This window comes from Armigeres subalbatus, unplaced genomic scaffold (assembly GCF_024139115.2).
Source record: "Armigeres subalbatus isolate Guangzhou_Male unplaced genomic scaffold, GZ_Asu_2 Contig1089, whole genome shotgun sequence".
NCBI lineage: Eukaryota > Metazoa > Arthropoda > Insecta > Diptera > Culicidae > Armigeres > Armigeres subalbatus.
In genome coordinates, this window is record NW_026941834.1 from 464,689 (window position 1) to 484,773 (window position 20,085).

The 20,085-nt window shown below is 50.3% G+C and overlaps 1 protein-coding gene and 1 long non-coding RNA gene across 2 annotated transcripts; both read right to left on the reverse strand.

Annotated features, from left to right (window-relative positions):
- Positions 1 to 737: 737 nt before the first annotated feature.
- Positions 738 to 10,548, reverse strand: LOC134202211 (uncharacterized). Its single transcript, XM_062677266.1, has 2 exons — positions 7,294 to 10,548; positions 738 to 1,121 (listed from the first exon to the last, which is right to left on the reverse strand). The coding sequence occupies exons 1-2, from the start codon at positions 10,546 to 10,548 to the stop codon at positions 738 to 740; spliced, it is 3,639 nt and encodes a 1,212-aa protein (XP_062533250.1).
- Positions 10,549 to 13,950: 3,402 nt separating this feature from the next.
- LOC134202214 (uncharacterized) lies at positions 13,951 to 14,666 on the reverse strand. Its single transcript, XR_009977173.1, has 4 exons — positions 14,547 to 14,666; positions 14,416 to 14,493; positions 14,297 to 14,359; positions 13,951 to 14,236 (listed from the first exon to the last, which is right to left on the reverse strand). It is a non-coding gene; the product is annotated as an uncharacterized LOC134202214 (long non-coding RNA).
- Positions 14,667 to 20,085: the final 5,419 nt, after the last annotated feature.

A 20,085-nucleotide genomic window follows, 5' to 3' on the forward strand; every position in this document is an offset into this window, starting at 1 on the left:
CACTCGTCAGTCGGATGGGGTTCGCCACACTTGTTGCAGCGCGGTTTTATGCGGCAGTTCCTGGTGTTCCTGGTGCATTGTGTGACATCGCGGTGCACTGGCTGATATCACTCCCAGTCAACGACTGTCGAGGCTGGCAGGGCGCAAAGGAAAAACACAAACCGGTTCTGATAGCTTTGTGTATTGAGCTTCAACTATAATTAGATCGAAACGTAAGTATAATATTTCACAGTAAGTATTCAATAATTACTCACAATTCGGTGGGCCTATATATCTTGCGCACCTGCTGTGCCACACACTAACCTCTACCTAGTGGCCTAAATTCAGATAATTAATTAACTGATATTATCTTCATTTAATATTATTTTCTCACTTTCTTTTCAGGATTTGTCGGAAGGACCTACTGGACCACAGACTGGACAGACTGCGACGATGGATTTCACGCTATGACTGCTGATAAAAATAATAAATTATGTGGATAGCTTTGACCTGACTCAACTAACCTCACTTTGCGACTACAATCTGGCAACTATCGCCAAAGGTATAATCCTACCGAACTAATCCTTAATCGGTGGAAAATCGAATCGAGCACTACACGCTAATTTTCTGAACCGTATTTTAATTTTCAAATTCTCTTAACTAAATTCACTGTTTTCTTAAATCGTAAACGTCTCACTGCTGCTTCAACGTAGCTGGAATGTGGCGAAGAATGACCGGAAGAGCCCGATGACAGCTTGTCAAACGAGCGATGTCATTCCACCAGCGTCGACGCGGCGCTTCGGCAGCTGACGTGGCGCTTTGACAGCTGACGAGTGCCCTTCAGATTCGGTGTTGGGCAAGGTTGCCAGCTTGACGGCTTCTGCGTTAACAGTCTCCCCCGGGTGTGGTCCGAAGTTCTCCGGAGTCTCACGATGATCCTTGAGGTCAAGCAGCGCTAACCTTGAGACCGGCCGCACCACGCTCTTTTGTCCAATCTGTACGACGGCCTGACGATGTCGACCATCCGGATTCGAGATCATGCGAATGATTCGTCCTCGTTCCCATCCGTTTCGCTTCGTCGGTTCTGCGACCATCACCAGATCTCCTGGTTCTAGCGAACGAGTTTCGTCGAACCACTTCGGCTGTCGGAGGATCTCCGGCAAATATTCGACCAACCAACGTCTCCAGAAAACATCCAGCTGACGCTGGATTAGTTCCCAGGATCTCCCCAGGATTTCTCGGCGGACTAGTTCACTTGGCTGAACCCAGACTGTATCGTTGCTGGGGGCAGCAGGGACCATGTCCAAGGGCTTGACGACCCCTCCCCAGCTGTCTGTGAGTCAGGGAGAACTGCCTAGGGCGTGGTGGGATTTAGCAGTGGGCTCTGCTAAAATCCCTCCCAAAAACCACAAGTGCCCGTAAGCAGACTCTATCAAAGCGACTGTGTGCCGCTTCAAAAGCACAAGCCCAGAGAGTGCCACTGGCACATCAGGGTTGATATCAGTAAGACCCTGATTATGGCATACTGGTTGCGTGTACTGGTTTCGTATTTGGATATTGTTATATTGTGAAGTGAGGGCTGGCAGTCTGACATTCTACTCTCTTAGTAGGGTCGGGTGACACTGACTCGAAACGGCGAGTGGGCTAATGGCTAGGCTGTCTTCCGTCCCATAAAACCGTGGCGGGCCTTGTAGCACGCTGCCCAATCCTGCCATCCAGTTTTGCCTACTGGGTGGGAGTAGGCTCAGATGCCCTTTCCTGACTTGCGCTGATCTGGCTCTGAACACGCAAGTGTCAACCCTTGCATGGCCTCCCTGCTTGCCGCAAGGCAGGCATGGATAACCATGGGATCACTAAAGGCGACTACTCCAGTAGGATTCGGCGGCAGGCGCAAGGGGGACCCATGAGAAATGAGTAGTGAGCGAAACCTATCTTTGGAGTTGGAGGTGACGGACCCCTTTGCCAAAGGGGCCTAGCGAGGTCCCCTATTAAAGAGGGGGCAAGTGGAGTGACGGCTGCTGCTGCTATTGGCAGCACCGAAGAGTCTCCAGCGGTGGTGGGGAGTAGCCCTGCCTGCACGCCTGACGATCCACTACCCGGGATACGGGTGGTGGCCGAGCAACTCGATGAGATCATCGAGTTCGTAAGCGGCAGGCAGAACACCAACAAGGAGCTCAAGCAGAGCCTGTTGGTGCTCCGGCGAGCTGTTCGTGTCGCAAGACAAGAACAGGTCGCTTACATCAGGCGTGTAGCGGAAGCAGAGAGGATAGCCAAAGGTACGCAGACCAAGGCCCTCTCCTCCCTAGCGGTGTTACTGCGGCGAAAGAGGCGACCGCCCTTACGGCCAGTGAGGGCAAGAAAACGCCAAGTAAGAAGCGACCCAAACGCGCTACCATTAAGGCGAAGCGTCGCCTGGATGGTGCACCGGAGCCTGAAGGGCGTATGCCCAAGAAGGCGAAAGGCACTAGACAGGCACAAGTTGCTGAGCCACAAGCTGGCCCCAGCCAGCCATCGGTACCCGCCGAAGGGGATGCGAATCGCCAGCAACTGGTCAGTAGGGGCGGAAGTCGAACACCCTCGACCAATGAAGAAAGTGAGAGACAGAGGCGAGGCCTTGTTGGTGAAAACCGACAAGGACAAATACGCCGATGTCCTTAAATCGATGCGAGCGGCCGATAGCCTATCGGCCCTGGGCCAGGACGTGCGCAGCGTTAGACGTACCAAGAACGGTGAAATGATCTTGGTACTGAAGCGTGGCGCGCAATCCAGCAGGGCGGCTTACAAAAGCTTGCCCAGGAGGTCTTGGGTGACGGCGCTCAGGTTAGGTCGTTGGGTGCGGAAGTGACCCTCCAGTGTAAGCAGCTGGATGAGGTCACGACCGCGGAAGACGTCGTCTCTGCCGTCAAAGAGCAGTGCGGCACAGAGGTTGAGCGGTCCTCTGTACGTCTAAGAGGGGATTCTTTGGTACGCAGGTAGCCTATCTCAGACTACCGGTGGCTGACGCCAAAAGGTCATCGAGAAAAAGAAGCTGAAGATCGGCTGGTCAGTATGCCCAGTAAGCGTGCTCCAGCCACCTTCAGTGGACAGGTGCTACCGGTGCCTTGAGTCCGGGCACAAGTCTTATGACTGCAAGGGCCCAGACCGAAGCAAGATGTGTCGTCGCTGCGGCGAGGAGGGACACAAAGCACAGGAATGCGATAAGGCACCTGGGTGCCTTATCTGCGCCAGTACAGCAGGCCCGGAACCATGCTATGGGCGGGCCTGCGTGTCCCTTCGGAGAAGCCAATCGGAAAAAGCCGTGCAAGTAACACAGCTGAATCTGAATCACTGTGCACCTGCCCAGCAGCTGCTGTGGCAGGCGGTCTCGGAGTCGAGGATCGATGTCGCCCTCCTGTCCGACCCGTACAACGTCCCTGCCGGCAACGGCAACTGGGTGGCGGACGGGTCTAGGTCGGCGGCAATTTGCACAACGGGCAGGTACCCGTTCAAGAGGTTGTACACTCCTCCGCGGAGGGTGTCGCGATAGCCAAGATCAACAGGGTGTTCTATTGTAGCTGCTACGCCCCACCAAGGTGGCCAATGGAACAGTTCAACCAGATGATCGACAGGCTATCGGCCGACCTAGTAGGTCGGAGCCCGTTCGTTATAGCGGGAGACTTTAATGCTTGGGCAGTGGAATGGGGCAGCCGCTGCACCAATCAGAGGGAACAAGCGTTACTCGAGGCACTTGCAAAACTCGACGCAGTGCTTGTCAATGACGGAGCCAGTAGCACATTCCGTAGGAATGGGGTCGAGTCATGGATAGATGTAACGTTTGTCAGCACTAGTCTGGTCTCGGACCTGGACTGGAGGGTAGACGAGGCTACACCCATAGTGATCACCTAGCAATTCGCTTCAAGATCAATTATGGTGTGCAGCGTCCGAGGGCAGGTGATCCCTGTCAGGTCCGTGGGTGGAAGACCACTCACTTCGACAGCGAAGTTTTCACCGCGGCCCTGGGACTGGAGGCCAACACCGACAGTCTAAGCGGGGATGCGCTGATAGCTGTCTTATCACGCGCGTGCGACGCTACTATGCCGAGGAAAGCCCTGCCAAGAAATGGCAGACGCCCGGTATACTGGTGGAGTGCCGAAATTGCAGCCCTACGATCAGCCTGCCTCAAGGCTAGACGTAGGACGCAACGAGCCCGCACCGAGGAGGAAAGAGCGGTCCGCCGGGAAGTGTTTCAAGCTGCGAGACTGGCCCTTAACAAGGCCATCAAGAGCAGCAAGAGAGCGTGCTTCGACAACCTGTGCGAGGGTGCCAATGCGAATCCGTGGGTGACGCCTATAGGATCGTGATGGCCAAGACCAAAGGGGCTCTTCACCCCCGAACGGTCACCGGACCGGTTGGCGAGGATTATCGAAGTACTCTTCCGTCCCGAGCCACAAGTCCCTGGCCTCCTCCTGGGCTGCAAGGCGCTGGGAGTGTGGCCGAAATGGTGGCTCCGGTGACGAACGAAGAGTTACTCGCAGTGGCTAACACCCTTGCGATGAACAAAGCTCCAGGCCCCGATGGAGTTCCAAACAGTGCACTTAAGGCAGCGATCATAGCGAACCCGAACATGTTCAGGCTAGCTATGCAGAGATGCCTGGATGAGTGTTGTTTCTGAGAGATGGAAAAGGCAGAAGTTGGTACTGCTGCCGAAGGCCGGAAGCCTCCGGGTGACCCATCGGCGTACAGACCAATTTGCCTGATCGACACGACGGGTAAACTGCTCGAGAGGATCATCCTCAACAGGCTCACCCCGTATGCAGAGGGTACGGATGGCCTGTCGAGTAACCAGTTTGGTTTTCGGAAGGGTAAGTCCACGGTGGACGCTATCAATTCAGTCCTCAAGACTGCAGAGGTAGCGATCCAACGGAAAAGGCGAGGAATTCGATACTGTGCGTTGGTGACACTGGACGTGAAGAACGCATTCAACAGCGCAAGCTGGGATGCCATCGCGCTCTCGTTACACCGGCTTAGCCTGCCGGTGGGACTGTACCGGATCTTGGAATGCTACTTCCAGAACCGTGTGCTGCTATACGAGACCGATGCCGGTCAGAAAAGTGTTCCTATTACCGCAGGAGTCCCGCAAGGGTCAATCCTGGGTCCGGTACTATGGAACCTGATGTATGACGGGGTTCTGAAGCTAAAGTTCCCTCCTGGTGTGAAGATCGTCGGCTTTGCTGACGATGTAACCCTAGAGGTCTACGGGGAGTCAATCCCCGAAGTAGAGCTAACCGCAGAACACGCGATCAGCACTGTGGCGGACTGGATGAGTGCGAGAGGCCTTGAGCTCGCTCAACATAAGACGGAGGTGGTTATCGTCAGCAACCGTAAGTCGGCACAACATGCAGTTGTACACGTGGGAGACGTCGCGATCACTTCAAAGCGGAGTCTGAAGATTCTTGGGGTCATCATAGACGACAAGCTTACCTTCGGTAGCCATGTCGAATATGCGTGCAAGAAGGCTTCGACTGCTGTGGCGGCATTATCGAGGATGATGTCCAACAGCTCCAAGGTGTGCGCCAGTAGACGTAGGCTACTGGCAGGCGTTGCCGCATCTATTCTTAGGTACGGCGGCCCGTCCTGGGCAAAAGCACTGGGGGTAACCAGTTACCTGCAGAAACTGGAGAGCACCTACCGCTTGATGTGTCTCAGGGTGATATCGGCCTACCGCACGGTATCGCGCGACGCATCCTGCGTGATAGCGAGTATGATGCCAGTCGGGCTGGTCATCCGGGAGGACGAGGAGTGTTTTGACCTACGTGGCACCAGAGGAGCCCGCGAGCGTACCAGGGTGACCTCGGTTGCCAGATGGCAGCGCGAGTGGGATAACTCCTCGAAAGGTAGGTGGACCCACCGGCTGATTCCTAACATATCAAGCTGGGTGGGGAGACCCCATGGGGAGGTTCACTTCCATCTGACACAATTCCTGTCAGGCCATGGCTGTTTCCGACAGTACCACCACAGGTTTGGACACGCGGAGGTCCCCGTCTGCCCTGACTGCCCAGGTGTTGACGAAACTGCAGAGCACATACTGTTCGTATGTCCTCGTTTCGACGTCGAAAGAAGAGCAATGCTAGACGTTTGCGGCCGGGACACAACTCCGGATAATCTTGTCCAAAGGATGTGTCAAGCGGTGGAGAAGTGGAACGCAGTCTCGACTGCAACCACTCAGATTGCCTGCAGCTTGCAGAGAATCTGGCGCGCCGAGCAACAATCGACAAGCATGACTAACTTATGATTGGTAAGTTAGAGCGAAAGTGCCGAACGCGAAGAAGTGTGTGAATGGTCTGCCCATGCAGAGGTAATGGCGCAGCGGGTGGCAACCGAGATCGTCACCTCGAAGCATGGCAGAAGGGTGAATGAATAGGTGTACGTATGGACTGCACACGCCGCGCTGGGAGTAGCGCAGGAATGTTGGTTCCTACGACTACTGATACCCCGTGGCGTGGCAGAGGAGTGTGGGGAGCATCCAAGTCAGTCTCACATGGTACGAAAGGAATGAGTTGAGTCGTGTTGAGCTAGTCTCATATGGCATGAATGAGGTGAGTCAGACTCACATGGTATGTCAGAAGTGGGAACCTAAGCGAAGAGTCCCACAAGGGATGCCAGAGGGAGTGTTAGGTCGAATGACTCGAGTAGTATGTGTCAGCGCGAACTGAATGAAAGAGGTGAGCAGTCTCACATGGTACGATAAAGGTGGGCATAGAATTAGTCCTGCACGGCATGAGAAGGGTGGGCACAAAAGTTAGTCCTGCACGGCATGAGAAGGGTGGGCACACAAGTCAGACCCATAGGAGCGTTAATGTGTGTGCAAGCATGGAGCGTATGAGCATGAATCAAGGGTTTGGGTGGGCATACAAGTTAGACCCACATGGCATGAGAAGGGTGGGCACACAAGTTAGACCTGCACGGCATGACAGAGGTGCAACAGAGTATGTAGGGTGTGTTTGAGGGTGCGATAGAGCGAGCACCCAAGTCAGTCTCGCGTGGGACGAGTGCCTGTGTGAGCGATAATGAGCGAGTACGCTTAGTACTGCCGTCCCCCAGAAGTAGTACTGCGAGGTAGTTCCTGGGGGAAACGATGGTGGAGCCCAAGGGGGTTTAGTCGGTATTACCGGTATGGTCGAGTCCGACACTCCAGTACACTTCCGTGTGGTAGTTTGGCAACTACAATGCACGTGTACTGGGTTAGTGTGTAAAATGCATTCTCCCTTGTAAAAAAAAAAAAAAAAAAAAAAAAAAGACTGTATCGATGCTTCGTTGATCTCTTCGTTGTATCACCCCGCTTGAGCTCCACACCAAAAAGTGATTCGGTGTAAGTGCCTCCGACTCCTCAGACTCTAGCGGCAGATACGTCAGAGGCCTCGAGTTCACCATACGTTCAGCCTCCACGACCAGTGTCTGCAGCCCCTCGTCATCGAGTTTCTCCTCGGAGTACGCCATGGTCATGGCGGTTTTTACTGACTTCACCAGGCGTTCCCATGCTCCTCCCATGTGCGGTGCTCCTGGCGGAATGAAGTTCCATTTAGTATTGGTACTAGTGAAGGTGTCGGACAGTCCCTGGCTAATCTGATGTCGCAGCACTCGGTCAGCGCCTTGGAAGTTTGTTCCGTTGTCACTGAAGAATTCGGCGGGTGGGCCTCGGCGACCCACGAATCGGCGGACGCAGGAAATACAGGATTCGGTTGACAGTGTGTACGCGACTTCGAGATGGACGGCACGTACTGTTAAACAGGTGAACAATGCGACCCAGCGTTTGACGTTTGATCTTCCCAGCTTGACCAGCAGCGGCCCGAAATAGTCCACCCCTGTGTAGGTGAAGGCCCGTTCATGGTGAGCCAGGCGATCAGGTGGAAGCGGCGCCATTGGTGGAATTGCTGGTTTCGCTCGGCGGATCTTGCAGAACGTACATTCACGGCTTACCCTTTTGACCACCAACCGCAGTCTTGAAATGCTGTACAGCTGGCGGATCTCGTTAACCACCGTTTCTGTATTTCCATGACGGTATCGCTCATGGTATCGACGAACGAGAAGTTCCGTGATATGATGATTTCTCGGCAGTATAATTGGATGACACACGTTGTAGCCGATGTCTGCAGCTGCTCCGATCCGGCCACGTTCACGTAGCAACCCGTTGTCGTCCATAATCGGCATTAATCGGTAGATGGAGCTGTGTTTCCCGATAGCCTCCTGCCCGGTTTCGTTCGGTACCTTGTTGGACAGTGCAGCGATCTCATCAGGGTAGGAGTCGTACTGCACTAGCTTGCATATCGTAGTTTCTGCTGCTCGAAGTTCAGACTGCTGAAGTTGTCCTGTGTATTTCAGGTGCATCTTGGTCGTATTGCGTACGAATCGGAGAGCGAATGCGGTTGCTCGTAGTAGCCGATCCCAAGAAGAGAATCGGTCGAAGTCAATCACCGGCTCGAATGAACAGTGGTGCAGAATCGATGCCCGCATCTCCTCGGTAGTAACCATCACCGGCTCTTTTGGATGAGGCCACTCTTCCTCCGGTAGGCGCAGGAAGTCCGGACCATGGAACCACTTACTGTTTGGGTCGAAGTACGGACCGCTGCCCCATTTAGTCGCTTCATCTGCTGGGTTTGACTTTGATGGCACCCATCGCCATTCGCTTGCCGTGGTGTGCTCCAGAATCTCTCCTACTCTGAAGGACACGAATTGTCGGAAGCTCCTAGGGTCGGCCATGATCCAGGCCAGGGCTGTTCTGGAATCCGTCCAAAACACCATCTTGGATACAGGAATACCGTGATTTTCTCGGACGAACTTCGACCAACGTACGCCCAAGACACAGCCTTGTAGTTCTAGTCTGGGAATAGACCACGGCTTTAGCGGAGCAACTTTGGATTTGGCAGCAATTAAGCAGCACAGCGGACCCATTTCTGAACTAAGAGTGCGCAGATAGATCGCACAAGAGTACGCTACCTCGCTTGCGTCAACGAACACATGGAGCTCGGAGTTGTGATAGGTCTTATGATTCGCATGGTGGAAATAACATCTAGGAATGCGCACCCCGGAGATGTACTCAATCATCTGCACCCACCGCTGCCATTTCGCAAATACGTTTGTGCTGACTTGTTCGTCCCATTCAGTGCCTTCTCTCCAAATGTCTTGGATAAGAACTTTGCCATGGATGAGGAACGGTGAGAGCAATCCCGATGGATCAAATAGAGTCATCACGCATCGTAGTACCTGCCTCTTTGTCGGCCGCGTGGCCGTTTGAATCAGTGACTGGACTTCTACACTCATCGGGGTGGAAAAGCTCAGCTCGTCGGTTGAAGGACTCCATAGCATTCCGAGCACTCTCTCTGTATTCACTCCATCAACGAGTTTCAGTTGCTTTTCGGCTGCAAGTGGAACTTCGCCCAGTCGTTCTAGCACCGTGCTACTGTTCGACCGCCAGTTGTGCAATTCGAACCCTCCGTTGCCGTGTACGTGTCGTACCTCGCGTGCCACTTTTGCTGCTTCCTCTTCCGTGCTGAAACTCGCCAGATAATCATCAACGTAGTGGTCGTTAATAATCGCTTTTACCGCTTCCGGATACAGCTCTCGGTGTTGCTCGGCGTTCCTGTTTTTAACGAACTGTGCTGATGCCGGTGAACAAGTACTGCCGAATGTGGCAACGTCCATCAGGTATACTGTGGGCTTCTCAGACGGGTTGTCTCGCCACAGGAAGCGTTGGGAGTTCTTGTCTGCTTTTCGGATTCGGATCTGGTGAAACATCTCCTGGATATCCGAGCTGACTGCCACCCCGTACAGTCGGAAACGGAAAAGAATCGCGGGAAGAGAAGAGAGTTGATCTGGTCCTTTGAGGAGTGCACTGTTGAGCGATACGCCGTCGACCTTAGCCGCAGCGTCCCAAATAACGCGGACTTTCCCCGGTTTCTTTGGGTTCATCACCGCTCCGACTGGGAGGTGCCATACTCTCCTTGGATCCGCTGCTTCCATTTCTGCTTTCGTAGCCTTGTGCGCGTATCCTTTTGCTGCGTATTCGCGTATTTGTCGGTGTAGATTCTCCTTCAGTACCGTGTCACGATCCATCCTGCGCTCTAGGCATTCCAGCCGACGCACTGCCATGTAATAGCTGTTCGGGAACTCTACGTGGTCTTCTTTCCAAATTAGTCCCGTTTCGAAGCGGTTTCCAACACGGTAAGTTGTGGCTTCCATTATGGTTAGCGCCCGTTCGTCTTCCTGCTTCATCGGGATTACTGTCGGACATACTCCTGCTCCTTCAATGGCGAAGAAGTCTTTCACCGCCTCGTGAAGTGTTTCATCACAGGAACATTCGCAGATGTGGAAACTGTATGAATCTTGTTTACTGCTTTCATGGGGACCGTAGACGCACCAACCTAGTCTGGTTTTCACCGCCACCGGCGCCGTCCCATCTTCTCCTTCTCGTACTTTCAATGGTAGCGCTAGCCGCAAATTATCGATCCCGATAAGAATCTTCGGAACAGCGTTCTTGTAGCTGCTGACAGGAATGCCCGTTAGGTGCTTGTGCTGCTTAACTGCCGCATCCATCTGGAAACTTTGGCAGGGAAGACCCAGGTTCTTTACAGTGCGCTAACTTAACTTCGTTGGCATTACATCCCCCACTGGGACATTGCCGCCTCGCAGCTTAGTGTTCATTAAGCACTTCCACAGTTATTAACTGCGAGGTTTCTAAGCCAAGTTACCATTTTTGCATTAGTATATCATGAGGCTAACACAATGATACTTTTATGCCCAGGGAAGTCGAGACAATTTCCAATCCGAAAATTGTCTAGACCGGCACCGGGAATCGAACCCAGCCACCCTCAGCATGGTCTTGCTTTGTAGCCGCGCGTCTTACCGCACGGCTAAGGAGGGCCCCGCGCGTTTACAGTGCGCGCGTTTAGCAATTTGTGCCGCTTGTCCTGCCCTAGTCCAGCTATCTCGACAGTGACCTGTTGGGAACCCTTCTCTACGCGTGAAGTATTCCCAGTCCAACGAAGGCATAGAGGGAGAGGAGTGCCTTTTAGTCCCAGCGAAGTAATTAAGTCATTTTCCACCAATGTCTGATTCGATCCCTCGTCAAGAAAGGCGAACGTGTTGATCGAACTGTTCTCCCCGTAAAGAGTGACGGGAATGATTCGGAACAACGTCGAGGAACTCAGGTGCCGATGGGTGTGGTTTTCTGCGACTTGAACGGTGGATTCCGATGACTTTGGTGGGCCTCTAGATGAGTGGAGAAGCGGATGATGACGGTACTGGCAGCCATTGATGTCGCAAGACTTTCTGCCTCGGCACGCGCGTCGTCCATGGCTGAATAGACAGTTTTGACATAGACTCAGCGCACGGACTCGTCTCCAACGATCATCGACTGTCAACTGTTTGAACGCGTTACAATCTCGTACTCGGTGACCGCTCTTATTGCAGTTCAGGCAATTGAACTGCTTCGCCGTTTCTGTCGGATCACTCGATGAATCCCATGCCCTTCCGGGCGTTTCCACTGCGTGGGAGTTAATGAATCCTTTGCCCTTCGGGCGGTCGCGAGGTTGTTTCGTTTGACCTCTGGTTCGAAGGTCACTACACTTGTCGCATCTCGTACCACAGCTGCCATATAATCGCCGAAGGTTTTGAGATCGACTTCTTGGAATCCTCGCTTATACCCCGCCCACTTAGCGGGCTTGGTAGTCATATGGCTACTGCTTCTGCCTCATACGCAGGAGGTCGTGGGTTCAATACCAGGTCCGTTCCATTCTCCTACTTTGTATCTTTCTCTTTATTTCTCATGTTCTAGCAATCGCTAGAACTGGAAATGGACTTCCATACCGTTCCCATTATTATTCCTATACCTTCAACTTGAGTATTCTATCAGTAATCTGATAGAATTGGAAATGAACTATAGAGCTCGTTTCCTACATCCAATTAGAAATTCCATCAGTTACCTTCTCCTATCTATCACATTGGCAGCTCGTTAACCAAGACGGACCTCTGCCTCTCCAACCTAACCCAGAAATTCCAACAAATTCCGCATGAACTCGTGGCAAGTGCAGAGGTATATTCGGCTTGCAGTGGGCGAGTGATTGCATCATCATTTCCTCCCCCTTCCCTATATTGACTTGCATTCTGACGTGGCAGGCGCCAGTATGACCTAACAAATGAGATCACCAGTACTTGTACATTGAAGATGTGTGCTAGTCCCAAGCAAACATCTGTTGGTTCCCTGTGCAAGAACAGCTGATCTGGTCATAATGGAGTAGCAACTACGAGCAGTCAATCAAGCTCAAGCTCAAGCTCAAGCTCCTCGCTTATACCCCGCCCACATCATTCGTTGATCCGCAGGAAGTTTAGCGACGAGTTCCTGCAGCAGTGACGGGTTTGATAGGTGAGCGCGTTCGTTCGCAGCTTCTATATGGTCACATAACGCCTGCACTGCCATTCCGAAGTCAATTAGTCCTTCCAGCTTATCCGACTTTGGGGCTGGAATTTCTCGCACCTTACGAAGCAGAGCGTTGATCAGCAATTCCGGTCGTCCGAACCGCAAGCGAAGTGTCTCGATGACCTGCGGGACTGCTGCTGGCAGCACCAACCGACAGCGAACCGTTTCAAGCGCTGGTCCAGACAGGCACCGTTGGAGGCGCAGCATATTTTCTCCATCTGTAAAACCACAGGCTTCCGTTGTGTAGCGGTAGTTAGAGATGAAGATCGGCCATTCCGCTGGGTCACCGGTGAATCGAGGAAGTTCTTTAGCCAGGGACTGCCTTGCTGCTAACTGCTGCTGTGTTGGGCGAACTGGATCTCGTTGGGGAATCACTTGGTTTTGTATCACGCTTTCGTATTGTCGAGGGGGCTGAGACGAATTAACCGCACGCGAGGGGGGAGGACGCGTTTCCACTTCGGTTAAATTTTGTTCAATGTAACTGGTCTGATTTAAATCAAGAGAGCGCGCGAATAAATTTCGCTGCTGCTCCAGAGAATTTATAGGAGGCATATTATGTTCTACCGGGCGCGCGACAAATCGCTGCTGCTCGCTGGTAGTTGTTTTGGTCGTAGGGCAATGTTCTGAATCGTATGGGTTTGTAAGTTGCATAGTAGTACTCAAGGCTTGACGCTTACCTGGGGGTTCCATCGTTCGACTTACCGGTGGCCGGCTAGTTTGTCTTACCGGCATCCTTAGCGACCATAGATCCTCAAGTGGATCGGTTCCACCAACTGCTCCATCTGATGAATGACGATCCCACTGTATCTGGTCGTCTGCGGGAGTCTGTTGTATCGATCGGTTCGTCTTCGGATGGTGCCGGTCTGCTTCTTCACTTGCGACGAGTTCGCCGCTGGCTTTGGTGGCCGCACCATCGACGAGTTGACCGGAGCTGAACGATGAACTGGCTGGCTTGTTTCTGCGCCGTGTTGAAACTTCTCCAAAAGCTTCCGGCACATTTCTACTTGAGATCGTAGATTTGCCAGCTCTTCAGATGTTGGGTTGGCGCGATGCTCGCACTGCTCAACCCGATCCTTGAGAGCTATGAAGGCAGCTTTCGGATCCCTTTTGGCCTTCAGAAATTCCACGGTACCTGGCTCGATCGCCGAGAGTGGAATTGACACCATCACTGGAGCGGTAGTTTTCGGTGTATCACTGGGTGGAGGCATCGACCGACGAGCATTCGGTGCCAGAGGAGCTCCAGGAGGAGTTGGTGTCACTAAGCGCATATTCGACGAAGGTGAAGTCGCATCGATGATTGCACCACCTCTCGTGCCGCCACTACGATGGCTCGCAGTTTCCTCCCCATCCAGTACTCTGTCGATCAGTTTCTGCTGCTCGTCCAAGTGGCGCCGCTGGAGTTCCAGTTCCACACGATCGCGTTCGATCTGCTGTCGTTCCACCAGCTGATTCAGGCAGACGGAGAACACCGATGTTGAGCTAATGTGGCTGAATTCACTTCGGACCGATATGACGTCATCACTCTGGTGTGCGGCATGCGCGGTGCAATCACCACACAAGAAGGATCGATCCCGGATGCTCTCATTCACCTCGGCGCAGGCGTAATGCTTCCAGACGTCGCACTGGTCGCACTGGACCATGTTGTCCGCACTATCTGGCCGTTGGCAGGCCACACAGTTGTATTCCTCGTGGCCATCGGTCGCGCTGTCTTCCATGTTGCCACGAATTTTGAAGATTTGTCGAGGCTGGCAGGGCGCAAAGGAAAAACACAAACCGGTTCTGATAGCTTTGTGTATTGAGCTTCAACTATAGTTAGATCGAAACGTAAGTATAATATTTCACAGTAAGTATTCAATAATTACTCACAATTCGGTGGGCCTATATATCTTGCGCACCTGCTGTGCCACACACTAACCTCTACCTAGTGGCCTAAATTCAGTTAATTAATTATCTGATATTATCTTCATTTAATATTATTTTCTCACTTTTCTTTTCAGGATTTGTCGGAAGGACCTACTGGACCACAGACTGGACAGACTGCGACGATGGATTTCACGCTATGACTGCGGATAAAAATAATAAATTATGTGGATAGCTTTGACCTGACTCAACTAACCTCACTTTGCGACTACAATCTGGCAACTGTCGCCAAAGGTATAATCCTACCGAACTAATCCTTAATCGGTGGAAAATCGAATCGAGCACTACACGCTAATTTTCTGAACCGTATTTTAATTTTAAAAAATACTCTTAACTAAATTCACTGTTTTCTTAAATCGTAAACGTCTCACTGCTGCTTCAACGTAGCTGGAATGTGGCGAAGAATGACCGGAAGAGCCCGATGACAGCTTGTCAAACGAGCGATGTCATTCCACCAGCGTCGACGCGGCGCTTCGGCAGCTGACGTGGCGCTTTGACAGCTGACGAGTGCCCTTCAGATTCGGTGTTGGGCAAGGTTGCCAGCTTGACGGCTTCTGCGTTAACAACGACGGTGTAATTTATAACGACAACCAGCTTCATGTCCTTCCAGGTAGTGGGGCCGTGCTCCAGATGGATCAGGTAAAGCTGGTCGCGATATCTCCTCGCCTTGTCGTGACGAGCGATCTTGTGCACGGCCACTGGCTTCAGTCCGCAACTTTCAAGCTCTGCTTGGAGCTCTTCCTCCTTCATGTCGTGAAGTCCTCGCAGCAAAGCCTTGAGCGGCTTCGTGCCGGGGTGGTCATGAGTGTAGTACTCATACTTGTGGACCTCGAGGAACTCCACGACGGATTGATGATGGTCCTTGTTTGCCGGCATCACTTTCACGCCCTCGCTGCAGAGCCGAAAAGTACATTTCAGCCCCTTAGCGATCAGCTGGCGAATTTTTGGGCGTAAATCCGGCGGATCGCCCTTCACAAACACTGGCGGGCACTTCTCCTTCCGCTCCGGTTGCACCTGCGGCAGCTGCGATTGCTGCTTCTTCCTCTTTTTCGGCGGATTACCGGCGTCATCAAGCGGCAACGGCGAGAACACGTTGCTCTGCAAAAGCTGCTTGGAGGGGTTACCCGCGACTCCAAGAGCAGTGCGCTTAGCCACTTTTCCAGCGACCGAATCGGCCACCGTGTTCATAAGATTCGCCCTACGTTTTCTGCCCTGGAATGACCCAGCCAGATGTCAACTGATGATGCCCGTATGCAGCCAGATGTCAACTGATTGGCATCGAAGCTCTAAGACAGCATAGGAGAAACGCGAAAGCGACTTTTGTTGCCAAAGTTCTGGTTGGAGAAGCGGATGCCCCCAATATTTTGGCGCTAATGGACATCAATGTGCCTGCGTATACGTTCCGTTCTAGTGCCTTCTTCCGTTTGCCTCGACGACACCATGACTACGACCTGAATGAACCAATTCGATCAATGATGATCGTATTCAACGAGACGTACTCGAATCTTGACTTCGATTGACAAAGTGATCGTAGAATTTAGGTTTTTAGAGTTAAGATTCATTAAGACAAACATACAATGTCGGATGATCATTATAACAACAATAAACAATAATTAAGTAAGTATAAAAGTATCATCGTGTTTGCCTCATAGAATATGAATGAAAAAAGGTAAATAGGCTTAGAAACCTCGCAGATAATAAATGTGAAAGTACCGAATGACCACCAAGCTGCAATGTCCCAGTGGGGGAAAAAGAAGAAGATAGCCTTCACCCTAATAGGACAATCAACTCTTGGCAGCCACGCTGACCTTTCCTCCACCGGCGCCGTCGAGATCAAATATATCGATTTAAGAAGTTCCCTTAAGGTGAAACTCGTTGATATCAAATTTCAAATCTTCTCCAAGCTTTTAGAGGCACAAACGTCAAACAGCAAGATGTAGGAACCAGAGAAAACATTTTTTATCTTTGCTACGTTTGCAGCATGCTTTATAAAACGATTATAAAATTTGTCGATCACCAGCTATTTTGGACTCAACTGTCAATGTCCTTGAGCTCCACCTACCACTGGCCGAAACGGAGTTGAGCCATAAATCGTCGTAATTATGCCATTATTGTTTTCAAATCGATCCTGTAACTCGAGTAACCCAGATCAATACTGCAATGGAGTGTAGTTAGTGACATTTAGAAATGGCACCATTAAGGAGGTGAAACGTCACAAAAACAACATTTTCGCAGAAAATCTTAACGAAAAGCAAAAAGTCTCCGGAAAATCCACAAGTCTAACACATGTGTAGATCGAGAATCGGTCCAAATAAAAGAAAAGCATTTTCAAATAGGTACTCACTAGTAATTCATTTCATTTATTTAGTTTACATCTAAACAGATAACACTGAATCAACAATTTGACGCCACAATACATGGTTCGCGGCCGCTCACTAGTAAACAGTGTGCAAATTTTTCCTGTATAAATCACCACAGATTTTCCAGAAATCCATCAGAAACTTGCTCAAAAACTCCATCGCGATTTCCTCCAAAGATTCCCGCGGAGAATTTGCGAAAGAGTTCCTGGAGGAATTCTCAAAGCATTTTCTGGACGCCTCCATAACGATTAACGATACAGCAAGTTCGAATAAATTGAAAACCTAAGTGTATTTTTGGATAAACTTCTGAAAGAAATACCAGAGAAAAAACCAAGTGTGAAGCATATTTTACGGAAGTTATTTTCGAACTTATCCCAGAAGAAATTATCAAATTGGTTACAGGTGGATATACGGAATGAATTATATTAGGAACTCCCGAAGGCCTTCCAAGAGGAATTCACATAACTCTAGATTTCTCTGGAATAAATAATTAAATTTTGCGTCATGCTAGTTGCAGTTGTGGACAGACCACCAAACAGTGGTTAAGATTCAAAGACTTTATCGGCATTTAGAAAATTCGCTGCATTATTGTAAGTAACAGGTTAAAACATTGCTTTGCAAAATGAGTTCCAACTCTTATAATGAGTCGAAATTTACAACAACAGTGGTAGAAACCCGCAAAAGTCTTTTTATAGCCACAATATCTTATTACTCCGTGCTGCAATTTTAATCAGTTTTACTTCCATATTTTATAACGAACGGTAAGTTGCAATTAAAAACATAATAAATCCATATAAATGAATCAAAGGAACACACTCGTTTGTGTGCTTGATACTGAAATGCTTATCAGTATTTTGATCACCTTATGAAGCAAGATGGTTAAAAATAAGGAACACTGATTTTCAGGCTTGACTAAAAGTTTTTTCGATGTTTATCAAAAATCTCGAAAGTTCATTTACGATATTTTGCATTTAACTAAATGATAAAATTGGCCATGCTGTGGTATCATCATCTTCCAAAGTTGATGGTTTTTATGCATCTGATAGTACCGCAGAAAGCTTTCACAAATGCCTCATTGGTCGAAAAGCCCAATAAAAAGGTTTTCTCATCGATTTCAAAATCTATAAATAGCCATAGTCATCAATTTATCTAAGCCCGACCACACAAATGCCAATTTCCGATGGCACGACATTGCAGCTTTGACAGCGACGACGCTCCCTAATTCCTATCCCGTCCGGTTGTGACAAGAGAACAAGCCCCGTATAGCCGAGCCAGCCTGAGTGTGTAAGGCAATATTTTAATTGCTTTGAAATATACATACGTGTGCGAAAACCTGTTTCGTGATCAGAACTCCCCATAGTTGTCACATGACCTCGTGCCTCCGATATGCGTCCCTCGCCGCCAATCACCCACCCCCGATTCGACTCAGAGCGCCTCACGAACTACTAAGCAGCCATCCTCCCAACGGCAGTGCTAGTAGTTATGACTCCCTTTCTTCCCATTCCACCCACTCCAACCGATAGATGGACTCTCCCAACCCGGCAGAATAAAGTCGTTTTGCCTAAAGCTTGCCAACACACGCGCTCTCCCCAGGCCGGCCAGGTATTTGCAGCAACAGCCACAACCATCATCCCACAGCCAGCGCTCTAACAAACATTCGCTTCTAACTTATTGGCTTGCAGCTCAGTGTGATGTCGTTGCTGCAGGTTCTCGAAGCGGCGGTGGTGTGGCACAGGCGGCTTATATTAGTTTTGCGCCAAAGCACCAAACACATTTCTTTCCTCCGGTCGTCGTCGTCGGTGGGGAAATCCCTGCTGGACCGGGGTACGACTGGGGGAGCATGCGAGCAGTAAATCGCGCACATTTGCAGCTTGCAGAAGCTGTTCTCAAGGTTAAGCCGGCCACTTCCTTTGAGGTTTTCCTCGAGTAGCTGTGGAGATGTTTGGGGGATGGGAGCCCGAGTGAATTTAAAGATGCTATTTTTAACAATGTGCAGTACGACGTTTTCTGTGACGTTATTATTAATCAAGTAGTTGATTTATCTTCCTTCTATATGCTATAATACTAGAATAATGCTATTTTTTTTTTGTAAATTCGTAGCTGCACAGCATGCTACAGTAGAAAAAAAATCAATAATATTTTTTATAATTATAATTCAACCGAATTTTACGAAAGAGGTTTTTTCTACCTTTATCATTCAAAATCATGGATTTTTGCAATTTCTGCAGCACGCTTTCGTTTTCAAGTAGTGTACAAAGGGACGAACACGGATAAAAAGAACTCCACTTTAAAATCCTTACGTACAAAAATTTCTTGCTTGAATGAACAATACTCAACCCGAAGCAGCGACACCAAATATGACGAAAATCAAGTAAAGAAGGCAGCCTGTAGTGCTGCTGACCGGAACCATCACCTAGCCTTGCATGACTATTTCGCACAGCAGGACTAAACAGCCAGCCCTCTTCCCGTTGAGTGCAAGTGTCGCGCACCACTTTCCCAGTGACAACTTAATTAATTAGAAAATTGTGTTTGGGGAATTGGTGCGACATCGATGGGAGCCAGTTGATCTATTAATGTTGTTGGCCAAATGGTCGTCGTTAGCCATTACTACCGGTGTGCTCGAACACGAGCTTCTTCCATTTTCCGGACTGACTGGCAATGGCACCAGCGCTGGCGGCCGGTCAGTTGAGTTTCGTATGACGCTCACGTGAGGATTTTTGAACCGGATCACATTTTCAGCTTGGTGATGGACTGAACGTTCAGTGGATGATGGATTGAAAGCGACTTTGATAGCTCATTGCACAGCAGATGTTATCGAGATAGTGCGAGTTTCAATAAAGTAATTAGTCAAATGATGTTGTAGTGGGCGATTCCTATTCATTAGCAAGTTACTAGAAATTTCGAAATTCCTACAACAAACGACACGGCGGCAATTACTCGTTCGATTTCCTGTGCCTGCAGGACAATGAATGTGCAATCCACTGGAGAATTTGCTTCAATTTCCTGCCTTCATTGTGCAGCGACATATCGCAACGCATTTATCAAGTTTTAAACTTGGAATTGCCTGTGCGAAACGGTTCCGCACCTTCATCGAGATCATATCCGAGCCAAGTGTAACACCAACAACTGTTAGAGCCGTCTCAGGTTACATTACCAAGCCATCCCCTTCCAACGTGAACGAAGAAAAAAACGGCACTTTCTGATTGCAACTGGTACCAATTCCATCGCACCGGGTGGAATGTGTTTTTTCCTGAGTAACAATTTACCCGCGCTCTTCCTGTTAGGCGGCGAACACAATTGAAACCAACCAGCCGCCGTAGAGTGGGACGGTATCCGAAAAGGGTAGATAACAGTTTCATTACGTTTCCTCGAGCC